General features: G+C 46.1%; 1 protein-coding gene across 1 annotated transcript in view; it reads right to left on the bottom strand.

Annotated features, from left to right (window-relative positions):
* Nucleotides 1–9,259, bottom strand: part of CMYA5 (cardiomyopathy associated 5) — a 73,331-nt gene extending 64,072 nt beyond the window's left edge. Inside the window, exon 1 of the mRNA XM_060235866.1 lies at nucleotides 9,058–9,259. Coding sequence (XP_060091849.1) covers nucleotides 9,058–9,164 — 107 coding nt within the window. The 5' untranslated portion in view covers nucleotides 9,165–9,259. The remainder of the gene's footprint in view (nucleotides 1–9,057) is intronic.
* Nucleotides 9,260–20,575: the final 11,316 nt, after the last annotated feature.

The following is a 20,575-nucleotide window of genomic DNA, read 5'->3' as shown; positions in this document are numbered from 1 at the left end:
TACCGGCTACAGACCTCGGCCTGCCCCTGGACTTTGCCTGACCCAGCCCCAGCCGTGACAGAGGTCAGCCCACATCAGGAAAATACTTTTTTTGGGGGGGGGGTGTTAAAACAATTTTATTTGGTAACATATGGTAACAAATTATATTTCTTGCATCATTAATAACTTCTTTTATCTATCCCATATATTACTTTCTACCCACCCCTCCCCCTGTTACTTGATCTCCGCCGGTGTTATTTACTTAAAGTACTAATGTTTAAAGGTACCCTTAACTAATAAAAACAAAAATTAATATTCTTCTTTTTTCTAAGACTTAATCATTGTCAAAAATTGTCCAATGTCCTTTTATTTTCCACTCTTTTTCTACATAACTTCTGAACTTTTTCCACTCCACCTTAAAAACTTCTAAATCATAGTCTCTTAAAATTCTTGTTAATTTGTCCATTTCACTCTATGTCATAACTTTTACAATCCAATCCCATTTCTCTGGTGTTTTTTCTTGCTTCCACAACTGCGCATATAATGTCCTAGCAGCTGAAAGCAAGTACCAAATTATAGTTCTGTTGGGATTACAAATGGAAAAATTTCCAAAAGAAGATAGACCTATAATCAGGAAAATACTCTTGACACTTGGAAGAAAGGATGTCTGCCTGTATAAATCTTTAATTGATATGGTTGTCAGTCTCCAGGTGGTGCCTGGAGAGGTCTCCCAGAATTACCAATCTCTAGGTTGTAGAGATTTCCCTGGAGAAAATGCCCATTTTGGAAGGTGGACTCTATGGCATTATACCCCACACTGAGGTCCCTCCCCTCTCTAAACCCCACCTTCCCCAGGCTCCATCCCCCCAAAAATATCCAGGAGTTCCCCAACCTCACAGCTAGCAGCCCTATAAAACTGAGTAGTTGCTGTGCCTCTCTGCCCCACAATGGTGTGTTTTATGCCACTGTCACATTTGGGTGTGAAGATGCAAAAACTGTAAGATTCAGAGAGAGAAATGTTTAAAATGAACTCTCATTCTTGCATATCAGATGTAAAGCTATTTGTATAAGAGCCCTGTGGCACAGAGTGGTAAGCTGCAGTACTGCAGTCCAAGCTCTGCTCATGACCTGAGTTCAATCCCAGCACAAAGTGGGTTCAGGTAGCCAGCTCAAGGTTGACTCAGCCTTCCTTCTGAGATCAGTAAAATGAGTGCTCAGCTTGCTGGGGGTAAAGTGTAGATGACTGGGGAAGTTAATGGCAAACCATCCTGTAAAAAGTCTGCCATGAAAATGCTGTGAAAGCAATGTCACCCCAGAGTTGGAAACAATGAGTGCTTGCACAGGGGATTACCTTTTTAAAGCTATTTGTAGTTTACATTTACATTCAAGTGGAAACACATTTCTAGGAGTAACCATTCACCCAATCTGACAGAAACTCTCAGGGATTTTACCCCACACCCAAGGGATGCTCCCTCCAAAATTTCAGGCCTGGGTTATTAAAAAAAATAGGGTTTCATTTTGTTTTGTTTTCTCTCAGAAACTAAGTGCAAGTGATAAGGCAACCATCGCTTCACTGCAGTGGCTGGTTGGCCATTCTAGCTCCCAGGGCTTCTCCTGGTGAGTCAATGGCCTGGGGAGCTCCCTTTCCTCAGACCTCACTATTGGCCTCGACCATATGCAGCCCTGTAGCCAGGATTTGAAGAATTGGGGGGCCCTGATTTTTTTCAGGGGGCACATAGTGGCCCCAACCTCCATGGCCTTTTCTCCTACCACCACTGAAGAGGAAAGCTGCCAGCTCACTCCCATACAGCCTCCCCCCTCCCCACAGGTGCCCCAAGGTGATCCCTTTCCACCGCTCTTCCAGCAGCTCTGGTGAGGAGCCACTCAGAGGTTTAGATATGTGCCGGATGGTCTCCTGCCCTTACCTGTAGCATGATCCAGCTAGGCAAGCCAGGCGGGTAGGGTGGCCAGACCGTCCCGGTCACGCAGGAAAGTCCCGGTTCTGGCCCCCAATTCCCGCCTCCCGGGCTGGCTATACCGGGACCATTAGAAGTCCTGGTTTAGCCAGCGGGGAGCCGGCGGGCCGCGCGCGCGGGGGGGGAAGGCGGCGAGTAAGGGAGCCAGCGTCCCTGCGCGTGCGCACGGCGGTGTGGCGGGCTCTGCACATGCGCGGGGCCCGCCACAACGCCGTGCGCACGCGCAGGGACGCTGGCTCCCTCACTCGCCGCCTTCCCCGCCCACGCGCGCGGCCCGCCGGCTACTCTCGCTGGTGTAGGGCCTCGACCGCGGCAGAGGGAGAGGCGGCGGCGACGGAGGAGGCGGCGGAGGCGGGCCAGCAGCGCCGGTGGCGGCGGCGTGGCGGGAGGCCCTGGGTCAGCCGCCACCAGCACCAGCCGCTGCTGCGCCTCCTGGCCAGCCCGCCTGCCTGGAGGGGAGTCCACCCACGTCCTGGAGAAGGTAAGCCCCCCCCAGGCAGGGAGGGAGGGGGCCGAAAGCGGGGGGCGGCTGCTGGGAGGGGGCGGCCGGCCTTCCCTCCTTCCCTCCTCCCCTCCTTCCCTCCTCCCCTCCCTCCTCCCCTCCCTCCTTCCTCCCCTCCTTCCTCCCCTCCCTCCCTCCCTCCCTCCCTCCCTCCCTCCTTCCCCCTCCCTTCCCCCTCCCTTCCCCCTCCCTTCCCCCTCCCTTCCCCCTCCCTTCCCCCTCCCTTCCCCCTCCCTTCCCCCTCCCTTCCCCCTCCCTTCCCCCTCCCCCCCTCCCTCCCCCCCTCTCTCCCTCCCTCCCAGTGGGGTGGGCTCCCGACTCCCTCCACCGGCTGTTTCTGATAGCCCTGCACCCCCTCTTTCATTTGATATTTGTCCCGTGCGGGTGCCACCCTCCTGCCGGGAGATGCCGCAAAATGAGCCCCCTTGAGGCTTATGGCGGCAGGGCTCAGGGGAAGCGAGCTAGACTGCTGTTCTTTTGAGGGGTTATAGAGTGTTTCGAGCCCGTCCCTGTGGCATCGGTCCCATCATTGTGGGACCCAGGGGGCCGGTGCAGCGGCTCGCTGAAGCAGCCTGTCGGTCACTTCTGGGTTCCTGTCCTGCATCTCGACCTGTGTTATTAGTGACAGGCTGCTGTTAACAGTTCCAGCCTCAGCTGAAGTAGGGTAGCTTGATATTCTCCTCAGTACTGGAAAAAAATTCTTCTTGATATTCTCTCATAAATACTACTACTGCTTTTGCACTTAGATAAACAGGAATCATAGTGCTCTATCAAAACCCCCCCACAAAGTACCAAGTCTACAGAAACAATTAACAAAAAACAAGTAGTTACTGATGATATGACACCCCTAATAGATCGGTTTGTGTTGCAGATTGAACTCATGCACCACAGAAATCACAACAGAAACAGCTACTTGGGTCTTTGTTGTCACTGTTCCTGACAGAATATGTTCTCGTGATTCCTGTGCTTCACTGACCATGCTACTCAAAAGATTGCGTGGAGCTATACTGTGTAAGGGCCTGACACACTACAGGGCTTTGCTCTCTTCTGGCCCTTGGCAACGAATGAGGTGTTGCCATTACCTCCTGGACCCATGTGGGGCCGGATTAATGATTAGGCCAAGTAAGCACTGGCCTATGGCACCCCCTGCCTTTAGGGGCCCTGGCCAGCTTCCCCCCACCCTGGTTTCCCCCCTGCTTGCAGCCTTCCCAGTCTGCATGTGCAGCCAGCAACTGGAGCCATTCTTTGCCCAACTTGTCTGATGTGGCTGAAGCTGGCATCATTGCCAAGTTTGCCTCTCTTTGCCTCTCCCCCACAGCTTTGTCAAAGGAGCTTTTGTGAAGGTGCCTGCAGGTTGCAGCAGGGGCCGCAGGTGGCAGATAATTTGAGAGGGCCCCCCCCCAAGATTTTTACTGCCTAGGGACCTCCACAGGGTTTAGTCCAGCCCTGGATCCATGCCAATATCAGCTGGATACAAACAGACAGTAGCATAGGAGGAGGCTATAGGTAAGCATACTTTGCTTGGAGCAAAAAGTACCTTGAACCAACCTTGATATGGGCAATAACCTTTTTTAATATATATATACAGAGATCCCATGTAGGGTTGCCAAGTCCAATTCAAGAAATATCTGGGAACTTTGGGGGTGGAGCCAGGAGACATTAGGGGTGGAGCCAAGATCAAGGCTGTGACAAGCATAATTGAACTCCAAAGGGAGTTCTGGCCCTCACATTTAAAGGGACGGCACACCTTTTCAATGCCTTCCTTCCATAGGAAATAATGAAGGATAAGGGCACCTTCTTTTGGGGCTCATAGAATTGGACCCCCTGGTCCAATCTTTTTGAAACTTGGTGGGTATTTTGGGGAGAGGCACTAGATGCTATACTGAAAAATTGGTGCCTCTACCCCAAAAAACAGCCCCCCCCGAGCCCCAGATAGATACCTGCGGATCAATTCTCTATGATTTTCTATGGGAATAAATCTCCATAGGGAATAACAGAGTTCCCAGCAGACATTCCCCCCCCTCCCCGCTTTCTGACGACCCTGAAGCGAGGGGAGGGCCTCCAAACCAGGGGATCCCCTGCCCCCACCTGGGGATTGGCAGCCCTAATCCCATGTCTGTTTTGGGACTACAGATTTTTGCTTATAAAAGTGAACTGTTGTTAGAAAGGAATCCCACAAGCTATGTTTTCTAATCATTACAGACCGATGGTAGCCAAATTCACAGCTACCAAAAATCTCTTTGCTGCAGAGCTGTTTCAGGATACGAGCAGCCAGAGAGGAAGCTGCCATTCCAAGAATCTGCAAATGCTTACATATATGGCCTGCCATAAATTCATGTGCAGCAGAGAATATTTATGGGGTGACTTGAAAGAAGCAAGGTTATTAAGGCTGCACCATTTGCTAAAAATCATAAACTGCAGAAATGCCTTAAGCCTTGTAGTATCCACCTGCGTTAATCCAAGGACACAATGCTTCAGTTAAACAGGGTGGCTGCAGCAAGGTATTAACTCGCACATAAACCAGGATGTGGATTGAATTAGAACAAGACATTGGGGGGGGGGGGTCTACTTCAGAGTCCTGAATAAAAAGGCTATATTTAGAAATAAACATTTTGGCAGGAATCGTTATGTGTGCAGCAATATAAGCAGAAGTGTTCTGCTTCAATGCTGCCTCCCCCTCTTCCCTCACAATACACAAGTACAAGAGCTCTGACTTAACTAGAAGAAATATTGACCAGGGTCAGTAATAGCAACAAATCTTCACACTTTTTAAATGCGGTGTTCACTGCCGAACAGATTGCTTGGCCCTGCTGTAATCTATCAGTGTCTCGTGCCTCAGTGGAGTGTCTTCTCCATTTTCTTTGAATGAGCCAAACCTCACAGAGCTGGATGATGTGAGTCTGGCCAGTTATGGCTATGGTGGACCTGGCGGACAATCAAGAGGGAAGCAAGGTCCTGAGATAGACATAATGGGATAGGCAGCATCTTGTTCACTGGAAGAGGCCATAATAAGCCATGGAAGCCAGAGAGCTGGATGTGTAGGGCAGGGGTGGGGGGGGGGGGAGAGAAAGAAAAACAGGAAGGAGATAATATAATACTGCAGGGATAATGCATTCCTCTCAGCAGTGACCTCCAGTCTCTCTATCAGCACAGCACAGCAGCAAGTAAACAGGGTCATAAATACACTTTTGTAAAATGAATCACAAAACAAGCTGACACTCCTGCTCTTACTTCCCTAACCCACACTGATATCGTCTTGAAGATGAATTTCCAACCAGATTTCAAAGCTATAACTACTCTCACTGTGAAAAGAAGCACAGGAATAACTTGGGTGGCTTCCCAAAGAAGTTCAAAATATTTATCAGGCCATGCTAGTTATTTCCATTAATCACACCCCATTGGCTTGCATAAACTACACAAACAGGAAATCCATTTTGCTAATTAAAGCGCATATAAGTAATTAATTAAAATCAAGATGCCCTTAATATATTCATACAAATATTGTTTTATCAGCAAGGACTAAATGTGAAAATGTTTGAACAACATTTCACCAGAGAGCTTGCACTGCAAATGCTGCCTAACTCAGCATGGTTTGGGAGGCTGCATTTGCCATCCAGTGTATACCTGGGAGGTTAATTCAACATCAGGATGAACCACCAACTATCCTAGAAAAAGAGACCAATCTAACCCTGTAGTGGTATCATGCAGGAAAGGACAAGTCCCCCTTTACAACTGTACAACAAATACTCTTGAATCTGTTATATTTGCAGAATTATTCCATTAATGGGATACCACTGTAGCCTTAGCTGAGAGGGATCCTTTCCCAAATCCTCCACAGGAGCAACATATCAACTATAGTATGTGCTTTCACTCGCCTGCGTAAAGAAGATTATCCTAGGCATGAGCGAAGAAGCTTTAAAGAGCTATTCAAGGAAGGTCAAATACACACTGAATAATTTACTTGCAATTTTAAAATTCTTGATTTGCCACTTGTGCAACCATGAGCATAAAGAACCTGAGGCAGGAGGGTGAGGAGAGAAGAGGTACCAAAGTTAGGCATTGCATTGTTGTGAACTTTTCAAGAAGCTGGCAGACAGCAATAAAGCATAGCATAAATATCAGAAGATCTATAGAACAACCCACCAAATGCTGGTGTTAGAGCTTTAGTTTATTTCCATAAGGCAAGCACAAGAGAGTTGCAATGGCCCCATATATGTTAATAGAGCTCACACAAACACAATGCTTGGTAGATTGGTCCCAAAGCTTCAAGAGTGGCCTCCTTCCCTGTTTAAAACACCTCTGTATTTGTGTAAGAGTTTTGTACTCATGTCTTGTGAATCTCCTAATACGTTGCTTGGTTGCAAGCGGCCTTGAAAAGGCCTCATGCCCAAATAAGCAAAAGGACTCCAGAGGCAGATTTTCTCGAGGGTTTGTACTTGGCTTTGAGGTATCAGAAGAATCTGTTATGAAAATATAGCCCTTAATGGCAGATTAAAACTTACTTAAAATGTTTGCATCCCACTCCTTCAGCTGTTTGGCTCTCAATGCAGCACAAAGGATGCCCAGACTTCCTGTGCAACTGCCCTGAGGAGTTTATGATGTCAACAAAGTGGCTTTGGGGAGAATCTCCCATTTCCCAATGGATCTTTTGGAAGGGACACCCAGTGGTAGCAGAATGGACAGGGCCCCACCGTCCTGACACTCAGCAGTTGCTGAGCATCCCTGTCATTAATGACAGGGATGCTCAGCAACTGCTGAGTGTCAGGACGGTGGGGCCCTGTCCATCCACCACCTCCCCTTGTGCCCATGGGCCTCAGCAGGTACCCAACTTTCCTGCTTCTTAATGCTGAGTTTAGCAAGGGGTAGAATAAAACAATTACTACTTCAATTTACTCCAGAGGCAGTTTATTTAAAATACCACCAAATAAGCATAAAAATGGATAGGGGTGGTGGTGGGGTGTAATTTTGAATATCCCCCTTAGTAAAAAAAAAAAAAGTCTTGGACCAGCAGAACTGGACAGTTCAAGTGAATATTTTGGAGAAGACACTGTTCCTTTTCAGCAGGACCACTCCTGCTCTAATAAGAAGCTGTAGATTTTCAAATAAGATCAAAAAGGTTGTATTATTTAGGGGGGGGGGGGTTGCAGGGGAATAAGGACCGAGTGGGGTCAACTGTCAATCCAGTGCATTGTTGACTTCCCTGTACCATACTCCACCTCCCACTCAGACCACTGGGATTTCAAGATTATTTTTTGTTTGCAGTTTAAAAAGAGTAATATTTTATGAGCATCAAGCAGGACCAGGGGATGACAGGAAAAAAAAATTCCCTCCCTTCCACAGTTAACATTGCATAACTGGAACCCATCAGAACATAAAAAGAACCCTGCTGGATCAGACATCCATCTAGTTCAGTTTAGTGCCTTTGAAAGTGGAGGTTCCTCTCAGTCATCATGGCTAGTAGCTACTGACAGACCTATCCTCCATGAATCTAACTAATCCTCATTTAAAGCTATTTATTTCTATGGTCACTACATCCTCTGGCAGCAAATTCTACTCTTTCATCACTCTCTGTGTAAAGTAAGATTTCCTTATTCTTCATTCTGAACCTACTGCCCATCAGCTTCACTGGGTGCCCTTGAGTTCTACTATTTTGGGAGAGGGAGAAAAATTTATCTTTGTCAACTCTCACTACTCCATGCATAATTTTATAAACCTCTATCTTGTCTCCCTTTAGTTGTCTCTTTTCTAAATTGAAAAGTCCCAGAATCTTCAGCCTTTCCTCATAGGGAAGGTGCTCCAACCCCCTAATCATCTTAGTTGCCCTCCTCTGTACTTTCACTAACTCTGCATTTAGGCCTGAGACCACTCTAGCCAGGATTCTCTTCCCTTTCCTGGCGTTATGCTCCACTAGATGCAGAAGTTGTCATATATTTAGATCCACCCCCCCCCCCCTCCGGCAATTCATCCAGCAGGTACAGAACCAAAATAGGTAATTGGCTGAGTTTTGTGTGTGTGTGTGTGTTAGGGAAAATGTGCTATTGGACTGAACAAATCATCCAGAAAATATTTCTACAATCAAACGGTCTGCAGTCTCCACACCCACACAAAACCACCTCATTTCCTTTACAAAAGGCAATTGATCCTTGGAGTTTCAAGTTCTCCCTCACCTTTCACCGCACAGAGAGTGATAGCATTTTAAGGCAACTAGCGGAAAAGCCTGCTTGTCAGACTCAGCCATTTCACTCTCAGACTCACACGCATGCCACACACATACACATCCCCTGAGAGTAACTGAAGATCGATATGTAATGACGAGCCAGCCAACCAGCCAGCCAGCAAGGGAGGAGCAGGAGGAGATGCCAGTCCAAGGGGCACAACGCAGGATCTTTAAATAGAACATGCCTTTGGTACACAGACCGAGCTATATCCAAATCACAACTAGCTGCATACAGATTCATCAGAAAATGCCCCCTATTCTTGAAAACTTTCATGTCTTCTGATGCCACACTAAAACTGAACGCCTTATCTCCCTACCCCAGTTCTTTTAGGCCAGTTAGACAGCTAATATGCTGTGCTTGCACATTTTTAAAAATACAACACCTGTTAGAAAGCAGCTGTCTTTCTTGGGGCTCATCCTCATCCTCCTCTTCATCTTCCACGGAGACTTCAGGTGATTCATCATACTCTGAGTTGCAGTAAGTCTCCATTTTTGTTTCCAGGCCAGTCCCTTGTTGTGTTTTCTCCCCTCTACTCACTCCTCCCCAGGGCTGCCCGAAGCAAACTGTCATCCACAGTAGCTCAACCTTCCTGACTCAGGAGAGTCTTTAAATAGAATGACAGAAAGTTGAAACATCAAACTGCGGCTGCCACCTTGGTCTTACCACTGGGTCCTAACACCACCTGATTCTTAGGGCCAATATGGTCAACATCAACATGTGCCAAACCTACAAAGGTACTGACTTTAATCCTGGCAGAGCTGCAAAGAAATCCCTGAATGCAATTAGGTGTCCTCATTAGCATCAAAAGATAGATCCAGCCAACTGAATTGTTGAGAATGGGCAGGGCTTTTTTTGTAGAAAAAGCCCAGCAGGAACGTATTAGCATATTAGGCCATACCCATGACATCACCATTATTTCACATAGGGCTTTTTTGTAGGAAGAAAAGCCCAGCCTGAACACATTTGCATGTCAGGCCACACCTCCTGACACGAAGCTAGCCGGAACTGCGTTCCTGTGTGTTCCTGCTCAAAAAAAAAATCCCTAGGAATGGGAATGTTGGCAGGGTGATCTCACAGATTCTGGGGCCATGGGCAAAAATCCAGGATGGATCTCCAGAAGTATTGCCATCACAGCTGGTCCCCCGTCATGCTTACCACCTGACACCAGGGTCCAAGCAAGGGGCAGCTCTCTCCCCATGTGGAGCTGGTGGGAGCTGCTACTGCCACCTGCTGTGCTGCTCCTCCCAGACTGGCAACTTCCCCCATTGATGGGGTAGGGTCATGAGCAATCAGGCCCCTGTCACCGATTGGTTAAGATTTTCCCTGCTTGTAGATACATGTCTTGATCACCACTGTGTGTGGAAAGCTGCTCTTATGCAGATTTTTCCTGCCGAGTCAAGGCAAATACTCCCCCCACCCTAAACTGACATGTTTTTGTTGCATGCACTCCTCTTCTCTGAGCAGTGAGAAGTTCCAGGAACTGGCATCTTTTCAATTAATTTCCCTTCGAAGGGGAGAGAGTACTGGGTATTTATCCAAAAACAAAGTCCATGTAATACCTTTTATCAAGAGGCACCAAAATATCAGCTCTGACTCCAGCCTGGTGGAACATGCTCCCAATTGTGAGCAGGGCCCTCTGGGAGGCATATAAAGTTACATCCCTTAGGTCTGATCTATTACCACATCACCATCATGTAGAGTAGTTGAGGGTTTTAGATTCTTACTGAAACTATATGGTGCACTATACCCTGCCCAGAGCCTGCTTGCGGGGGAGGGATAAAAATCCCATAATAACTAAAAAAACAGCACAGCATATTGTGCAAGCTTCCCAGTTCTCCACAACTACAGTGAGTACCAACTCTTTTATGGGAAGGGGAGATCTGGAGATTTACAGCATTTTTGTAGGATTTGCTTTGTTTACAAATATAGAGGCACTTCCATCAGGCAGGAGATCTCCCATCCTGCCCCCAGATGGTGTGTTGGGGGCGGGGGATGATCCAGCACCCCCAAGTTGCTTCAACCAACACAGTTTGTCTGCTCTTGTGTCTCTTTCAGTATCCATCTACAGTTCCTTTTCAGATCGATGAACACCTGCTCTGTCTTCCCAGTTGGTGCAAAGCTCAACTTTTGCAGTCCCAGTGGACACTTGCACACACCATTACAGGGATACTTGCTGTTGTTAAGACATATTACTATCCCCTTTGTCATGTAAGACAGACTGAGCCACAGTGACTAGGGCTGGCATCACATGCCCTGAGGGAGGCAACTGCCAGGGCCCATGACTTCTGGTGGGGCCCACTGTGGCTGCCCCACTTACTCACTTCTCCTGCCACCTGTCTGTAACCATGCTCCCAACTGCCCAGTCACTGAGGAAGGGTATGTGGTTGGTACACAGTCATGGCAACAGCACTCCTAGCTGCATACACTGGCCAGGGCTGTTGGGAAAGGGGGTTCAGGTGAGAGGGCTTGCAAGCAGGATATGGGGGGCATGTGGGGGCATGCAGGTGTGGGGATGGAAAGGAGGGCAAGATTGGGGCCCTGGGTCCTGTCTGCCCAGGACCCCCAAAACATTAAAGTGACCATTACAATATTTCTGTTATAACTAATATGCTTGCACATGTGTCTACATTGAGTATGAAATTTCCTGTTTAACTTTACCAGTCACTGCATTCAAACTGAATGAGGCCAAGTTGGGTAGCTGGGTTAGCCTGTCTGTAGCAGTAGAAAAGCAAGAGTCCAGTAAAACCTTAGACTAACAAAATTTGTGGCAGGGTATGAGCTTTCCTGAATCACTGAGCAGTGACTCATGAAAGCTTATACCTGGAGCGTGGTTTGGACTCCGATGGAGTTGGGTGTGTGAAGGAGAGCCGCTGAATAATTAATTAATGCCCCAATAATAGTAATTGCTGTATTGAATAAGAGTATGCTTTGCCTTAACGATGTCTGCTGTAATTTTCCATTAAAGAGCTGGCCACAGCATAGCAGGTGTGTGTCTGAAGCTGGCTAACTAAGATAAGAGAAACAGCCTCCTACAGGCGACTTGCCGTGATAGATAAGTAAGGAACTTAGTCATGGAAATTTACCAGGAGAAACTCAGTGAAGGCGGAACCCTTTGAAATCAGTTAAGCTTGTGTGCCTGCCTGCTTGTTTTCTTTGTGAATAAAACTGTATGTAGTATGATTTAAACTCAGTAATTTTGGGGCCCATGCCCGACTGGGTCGCACCTTCTGGTACCAGAAAGTAAACTTCACTTCATACCTGTAAGTCTGTGCGGACCTTGTTATTTCTCTGCTTCATTTTGGTGCATTGCTCGGGAAAATAACGGGGTAGGACATTTCTTTCCCCTTGGGGTGGTTGCATAACTCGTGGCGGGAAGATCGGACTAGGCGCCATGGTCACATTTTTGATCGAGTCCAACTCTCTCTGCCCTGGTGGGGAAAGGTGTCTGGTTCGCCAACCAAGATCCCGCGCCTGGTTGAACCAACCTATCCAGGGAATCGGAAGATCTTCAGGATTGTGAGTATGAACTGTCTGGGAATTCTGATTATCTCTCCTTAGGAGAGATGAAGGGACTGATCACCCCTTAAACTCTGTCTATTAGGCTCTGCTTTGGAGCTGAAGCACAGAAGCTAGGATCTGGGAGGATTTCTGTGGTGTGTGTGCGTGTGTGAATGAGAGGAGGCAAAGCCTGTAAGCGAGAGGGACTTTCTCTTGTGCAGTTCCCAGTAGAGCGACCTCACTGGGTCACAAGAGAGAGGAAGTGAAAACCCCCAGGGCTCCCTGGCTGCCAGACCCCTTACTGGCAGCTGCTGTTTTCTGTTTTCCCCAGAAGTGACTTGTTTAAATGTCTGGTGCCATGGGTGGATATCAGTCAAAAAACCCGCTAGTCCAGTAAAACCTTAAAGACTAACAAGGAACATTTCTGTGATGATTATGGAGTCAAATTGACTCCTGGAACTCTGAAAGCGTTATATCAAAAAGACTGGGTTGCCTTACATGTAGAATGGCCACCTGATGGTAGCTTTGACCAAGGCTTGGCTCACAAAGTTTATAAGAGTAGCACAGTCCCCAAGACATGCAAGTCAGTTCCCCTACATTGGCAGTTGGGCAGCAACGGTGCAGAAGTCTTACTGGTGGCCAGAAAAGTTGCAGAGGATGAAGGGAAAATGGTCTCTCAGAGGGCTGCTGCCAAAGCTGCAAGTCAAGTTATGGCTTTGTGCCAGGACATGTTAACAAAACCAATGACCCCTCCAAAGAAGGAAAATCCCCCAGTGTTAGATGGCGAACCAGAAGACCCCTTGGCTAGTCCCTCGCCATATGTTCCAGTGTATCCACCTCTCCCAACGCTGCCAACTGAAGGAGATGCCGGGGCAGCTGAAGGAAAGAGACAAGTGCAGCTAGTTAAAAGAGCTCCAGAAACCTTTGATGAGGAGAACCAAGAAGTAGGGACGAATGAGGAAGCTGGGGCTGTGAAAGGGCGAGCAAGATCTCAATGAACTTTAAATCCAATCCAGCAGTTGTTTTCTGAACGCTCGTTCCATGCAACAGCTCCCTTTTATTCCATGCCTGTGTCTAACAATCAAGGACTAGCAGCTGGTCTTAGTTCAGTCCTAGAATTCTCCTCCAACACTGAACTCTCTCCCAGTACTGAGCAAACTTCTAGCCCTTTCATGGTCTCCCCCTCGACTTTTCTGGGTTTTATATCTAGCACAGAGGGCTCTTTGTTAACTCCCCTCCGGGAAGTCCATGTCCCACTACAGCCCGGCCCTGGCACTGAAACCCGATATATGTATGTGCCTTTCACTTCAAGTGATCTAGTAAATTGGAAAGCTCATACTATAGCATTTTCTGACAATCCTACTCCAATGACTAATCTGCTAACCAGCATTATGGCCACACATCAGCCCACCTATGCAGACTGTCAACAGCTTTTATTGGCCCTCTTTACTACAGAGGAGAGAAGCCGTATTCTGCATCATGCCCAAAAGCATGTAAAGGGAAACATTCCCCCAGAGATAGAGAGGAGTGGATAAAAGCCTGTTTTCCTGCAACAGACCCAAAATGGGATCCCAATGGCCATGAGACCAAAGAGCATCTACCAGAATACAGACAGGCAATCTTAGAAGGAATGAAAGAGGCAGGCAAGAAGCCTATTAATATGTCCAAAGTCAGTGAAGTTCTTCAGAAAGCAGAAGAGAGCCCTGGAGCTTTTGCTGAGCGCTTGATGCAAGCATTTTGAATGTATACTCCATTCGATCCAGAGGCTGCCGAAAACTTGTGCATGGTAAATACAGTTTTTGTTGCCCAAGCCTGTGCTGACTTCCGCAAGAAGCTTCAGAAGCAAGATGGCTTTGCAGGCATGAATTTATCCCAATTGCTAGAGATTGCCCAGAAAGTTTATGCCAATTGAGATGTAGATCAAAAACGGGAGGCAGAAAGAAAAATGAAAAAGAAGGCTGATCTGTTGGCAGCAGCTCTGACTGGGCAAAAATCTGTGAGAGGCAGAGGGGCTGTAAGAGGGCAAGGAATGAATGGCGGAAATCAAAGATCTGCAATGACTAATTTAGACCCAAACCAGTGTGTGTACTGTAAAGAATTTGGTCACAGTGTTTGGTCAAGGTGTATATGTTCTAGAGTTCCCCCAAGAAGAAGAGTGGCGGCTTTACCAACCAGCTCCTGCAATGGCCATGAGCCGCCTAGGCGGGGAGGGCGGGATATAAATGTAAATATAAATAAATAAATAAATAAATGTCCGAAGCCTGGTTTCAACAATTTCCAGATGTATGAGCAGAGGAAAACCCGTCTGGGTTAACAGTAAACCATGCACCTATCAGAGTAGAGTTAATCCCAGGAGCCGTTCCAATCTGGGAATGCCAGTACACGATTCTCAAGAATCCAGAAGCACCTTGACAGGCTCCTCCATTATGGGATTCTTATTGAATGCCAGTCCTCATGGAACAGTCCCCTTTTGCCAGTCCAGAAGCCGGGCACCAATGATTACGGACCAGTACAAGATTTACAGAATTTGGCTTCCCAATTTTGCTATAATAGCAAAGTCCTTGTATGAAGCCACTAAGGAGGGGGAGAAAAAGCACCTTTTGAATGGACAGAGCAATGTCAAAATGCCTTTGAAACCTTAAAACGTCAGCTCATGCAGGCTCTGACTCTGGGACTACCTGATACTGACAAGCTCTATACTCTGTATGTGCATGAGCGATAAGGAATAGCTGCAGGTGTCCTAACTCAATTGCTGGGACCCTGGCCCTGACCAGTAGCATATCTGGACAATGTGGCCAAAAATTGGCGTTCATGTATGCGTGCCATATCTGCAGTGGCAGAACTTGTGAAGGAAGCCAACAAATTCACCTTCAGCGGCCAGCTTGAAGTGAGAGTGCCTCATTATGTGCAGGCACTTCTTGAGCACAAAGGGAACTATTGGTTCACTAATGCCCACATGGTCAGATACCAAGCTCTTATGTGTGAAAATCCCCAAGTGAAAATAGTGACTGTGTCAACTCTGAACCCAGCTTCCCTGTTGCCAACTCCTGGGGAAGAATTAGAACATGACTGCCTGGAAGTTATGGAAGAGGTCTACTCTAGACAGCCTGATCTAAAAGATATCCCATTTTCAGATCCAGATATTGAATATTTCACTGATGGGAGTAGCTTTGTCCAGGATGGGAGGCGCAGAACAGGATATGCGGTCATTACTCTTGAGGCAGTGATAGAGGCAGAAGCACTGCAGATATCAACTTCAGCACAGAAGGCAGTTAATTGCCCTTATCAGAGCACTCCGGTTAGCAGAAGGACTGAAAGCCAGTATTTAGACAGACTCTAAATATGCTAGGTATGACATTGCATGCCCATGGAGCCTTGTATAAAGAAAGAGGCTTAATTACTGCAAGTGGCAAAGGAATTAAAAATGGTAGAGATTTTGGAATTGTTAGAAGCTGTCTGGGCACCTCGGCACATAGCTGTCATCCATTGCCAAGGCCATCAGAAGCCCCTAAGTCTGGTAGCAAGAGGAAATCGGAAGGCAGATTTAACAGCTAAAGGGGCAGCACTAAAGCCTTATCAGGGTAGCACAGAAATTCTGCCTGTTTTTCAAGTTTCCTTAACTGAATCGAGTCCTGGGTATTCACTAGCTGAGGAGCAGTGGGTTCAAACTCAAGGGCAGTAACCAAACCAAGAGATGGCTGGTATGTTCTTCTTGATGGAAGAATTTATATTCCAGAAGCTGTCACATAGCTATTAATTCAGAATCTGCATGAGGGAACACATTGTGGAAAGACTGCCCTTGAAAGCTCTGTGAGTCAATGGGCATACATCAACCGTGTGAGTTCACTGACAGCCCAAGCCTCTGCACAGTGCGTTACATGTGCAAAGAACAATCCTAGGTCAGGCCCCACCTAACTCCCTGGAAGCCAGCCAGTGGGAGCAACACCTTCTCCTCCTTAGTGGTAGATTTCTCTGAAATGCCCAAAGCTGGACATTACCGTTACATGCTTGTATTTGTTTACACGATGTCTGGGTGGATTAAAGCTTACCCAACCCGCACTGAGAAAGCCAATGAGGTTATAAAAGCTCTAGTAAAGACATCATACCGAGGTTTGGTTTACCTGTAACTATTGAAAGCGACAATGGAATGCCGTTAATTGAGAAAACTGTGCAAGGGGTATCTAAGTTGCTTGGCTTTACTTGGAAATTGCATGCTGCTTACCACCCACAGAGTTCAGCAAAAGTCAAGAGGGCTAATAGGTCTTTGAAGAACGCCCTGTCTAAACTCTGTCAAGAAACCCATTTGCCATGGACTACAATGTTGCCAATTGCATTATTCCAGTTACACTGCCTGCCCCACAAACATCTTAAGCTGTGTCTGTTCAAGATTGTTTATGGAAGACCGCCCCCTATAGTTCAGGGAGTTTGGGGTGACCTCTCTCAGTTAGGGAGCTTTATAACTTATAAGGAATTGCAAGCCTTGGGCAAAGCTTTAAAATATATGAATAAATATGTGTTTGAGACTCTGCCATATCAAATTTATTTTCCTGTACATGCTTACCAGCCAGGAGACAGTGTGTGGGTTAAAAGCTGGAGGGCTAAGACTTTACAGCCTAAATGGAAGGGCCCGCTTACTGTTCTTTTAAGTTCTCCTACAGCCATCAAGGTCCAAGGAATGGCAGCGTGGATTCACTGGTCTCATTTAAAGCCAGCTACAGACCAATGGAAGGCACAGCCAGTCTTGGGGAAGCTCTGAAACTTACTAAAGACTCTCTCTGGCCCTAAGCCATCTAGTAAAAACTGTTAAAAGTCAGTAACTTGAAGCTGGTGGGACTTGCTTGAATGCAGGTCCAGCGCCCCCAAGCTTCATCAGCAAGCCTTGCCCCAGCTACCCTGGAAGCTGGCTGGTCTACGCACGGCAGAAGCTTTGAGGAAATCATCTGGGGCAACAAAGAGTTAGATATTTCTTTGTATTAGTTATTCTGAATCTCTTGAGCCTCCAAATCTACCTTGCACTCAGTTAATTTGTTTCCTCCAACCACCTCTTTTATTAAACAGCATTATTGCTTTTGCTGGGTACAGAATAAATGGCGGTATTTAGGAATTAATGTCCCAACATGTCTTACGAACCTAATAAAATCTAATCATATGGAAATATCTAAGATCCTTACCAATCACTTTTCGCATTGGACTTCTAAATTCTTGACTCTTCTAGAAAGAGTTCATCTTGCCAAAATCATTTTGTTGCCAAAAATTTTATTCTATTTTCGTGCCCTTCCTATTGATTTACCCTTGCACACGTGGCAAACCAAAATTAATGCTTTCATTTGGCAGAATAAGAAGCCACATATCAGTTTTTCTAAAATTAAACAGCCATGCACTAGAGGAGGTTTAGCAGTCCCAGATATCAGATTGTATTATGACTCAATCATCCTCACTAATATGGCAAGACAGTACAGGTACTCTTTTAGGACAGAATGGAAATTAATAGAGGAGCAATGGCTTTCTCCTTATACCTTTCGTGAATCTATCTGGCAGGCTAGGAAGCGACGGTTTAGGATGTCTACTAATCCTGTCTTGAAGGCTGAGTTTCGAGTCTGGATTCGAAATCAAGCCTATCTTTCTCCTCCTCCATCCCCTCTTATGGAGTTCACACTCATGCCCTCTTTCATGCTGAATAACTCTCCTTGTGCTTTTCTACGTTGGAGAACTTCTAATTTGACGTGATTTGTAGATGTATTATGTCAGGGTCGTTTAAAACCTAGAGCTGATCTGCACTTAGCACATTCTACTTGTTTACCATGGTTTGAATACCTTCAACTTCAAGATTTTTTGACACAAAATAATTCCCCCCCCTTTAAGAGCCCAACTTACTACATATGAACGTTTTCTTTACTCAGATGACGTTCCTTTTAAAGAATGATTGCTAAGCTGTACACCTTGCTTTTACAGTCTAATTCTTCATCTTTGCCATCTTATTGTACAGCTTGGCAGAATAACTTGAACCTCTCATTGCCAGAGGATCAATGGCAGGATATCTGAGTGTTCACCAGCCTTGAAATCTAAATCATTAAATATCAATTTGCAGGAATATAAGTTTTTGGCCAGGTGGTACATAACGCCAGCTCATCTGGCTCTCATGTCGTCTATTATTTCTTCCACATGCTGGAAGGGTTGTGGCCAGGTTGGAACCTATCTGCATAACTGGTGGACTTGTCCAGCTGTAAAAACTTTTTGGCAAACAGTTCTACAGCACATTAAGCATTATGGGTATTCAGGTGCCTTACTTGCCACAAGTTCTTCTACTGAATCTATGGGAAAATCTACAGCTAACAAAGCCTCAAAAGGAGTTGCTCTCGATTATGTCTACAGCAGCTAAACATTGTATTGCTATTAAATGGAAGACAACTGATTCACCTTTGATTAAAACATGGCTATTTAAGTTATGGGAATATTTCTTGCTAGACAAAATAACTGACAATAGACTTGTTTCTGACACCCCTCAAGCCCATTCTTTTTTTCTCCACAAGTGGGAACCTTTCCTTTCATGGAATATGGACTCTCCAGTTCAATGTGGCTTGATATAATCTACGGACTATCTTTCTGTACTAGCAGTGCACTGATCTCCTCTGTCCTTTCATTCCTATTCCCCTCTCTCCTTAATCCCCTTTGCCCCTTTCTTTTTCTTTTTAAGGTGTTTGTTTCTTTTTTTTTGTTTTGTTTTGTGTGTGTGAGGTTTTTTTAATGAGGGCACCTAGCACTATTTATATGGTCACCAGAATTGATAATATTCATTTTGTTTGAGATTTTGGATATGTACTCTGTGCTTTACATTTGTCTTACATTTGTCAATGTTTGGTATATGAAGAAAGATATGTATATTTTGATGTTGATTCTTTTAATAAAGCTGTATTGTATTTTTTTAAAAAATGAAAGCTTATATCTTGTCACAAATGTTGTTCACCTTTAAGGTATTGGTCTCTTGCTCTTTTCTACTGAATGAGGCCAGTCAGAGTATGCATGAACTCATCATCCCTGTTGATCAGCCTTTCTTAGACAATCTTCATTCTTACCAGCGATTTGTGGTTGGGTGAAGAAGTGAAGCTGCTTTATACTGAGTCAGATCACTGGTCTATGTAGTCTAGTATTGTCTGCTCTGACAGGCAGTGGCAGTCCAGTGTCTCAACCATACATCTTTCATATCACCAGCTCCCTGATCCTTTTAAGTGGACATGCTGGAGATTGAACCTGGGGCCTTCTACATGCAAAACAGATGCTCCTTAACTGAGCTGTGGCCCCTCCCTATGGGTGAGGCACAGTATTTATTTAAAGCTGTAGATAATTATCACCACCAAGTCTTTGTGTCGTAGAGGAAACAGAGCAGACTGATTTGCACACCCTGAGAATCTTTTGATAGCTCAGGTCATTTCCACTGGGGGGTCCTGAACTTGTGTTGCATTTCAGCCTGCAAATGGCTAGGAATACCTTCTGTACCCGATAAAGTCTACAATTGTTTCCTTTCCCACCACACCCAAAGTGGGAAAATATTCAAAATGATTTTTTAAAGGCAGCAGCTGCAAAACATGAGCCTGCCACATGACATCAGTATCTATTACATTAGTACTCCAAGAACCATGTTTGCTTCTTGCTTTCTAAACACAGTCGAAGGTGTTGGACTTTGGAGGTCCTGCAAAATTAAGTTATATGTTATCTTTAGATTTTGCACTGTGTTCTCCTGTTATGTGTGATGTCTTCCAGACAAAGCCTTATAGTTATACTGTGTATAAACAATGTCATATACAGACCGCTTCAGGGTGAAGTTTTCTTAAAACCCCTCCAGTCATCTGCTTGTATGTTCCAAGCTTTTTTTTCTTTGGTAGGGGGGGTGTTCCTGGGCTAGGAAACTAACTCCTGCCATGCCCTATGGGTTTGCCTCTTTCTCTACCAGCACAATGATTTGTACTGGCATTGCTGTGCACCATTTCCCCTCTCCATCCGGCACCAGGCTAGGGTGCAGCACCACTGGGATGCTCCACTGGAGAATATGCTGGTGTACCTCCAAGACCTGCTGGTGTAGCTCCTCATTGACTCACTGTGCTCTGTTAGCCCTCCCTCTCCGTGGGATTGCACTGTTTCCAAGTTTGTGTTAGGTTGTTCCAAGTCCAGCTGAACATTTGATTCTGGGTTGACACCAATTAACTGTGCCCACAATCCCCATTATCCCCAAGGAACACCGGTGAGAGTATACAGCAAAATCCAGGACCAGTTGTGGCGGGAGGGGAACCCATGTAGAATGGCAGCATGAAACAAAAGTATTCCAAACTCACCCCTCACTCCAGTAGTCAGCCAGAATCCCCACTTTCATGGTACCTTCTTGCTGAAAAGTATGAGTTTGCTGCAGC

The sequence above is a fragment of the Heteronotia binoei genome, chromosome 4 (genome assembly GCF_032191835.1).
Source record: "Heteronotia binoei isolate CCM8104 ecotype False Entrance Well chromosome 4, APGP_CSIRO_Hbin_v1, whole genome shotgun sequence".
Classification (NCBI taxonomy): Eukaryota; Metazoa; Chordata; class Lepidosauria; order Squamata; family Gekkonidae; genus Heteronotia; species Heteronotia binoei.
This window is presented reverse-complemented; position numbering and strand designations above follow the sequence as displayed.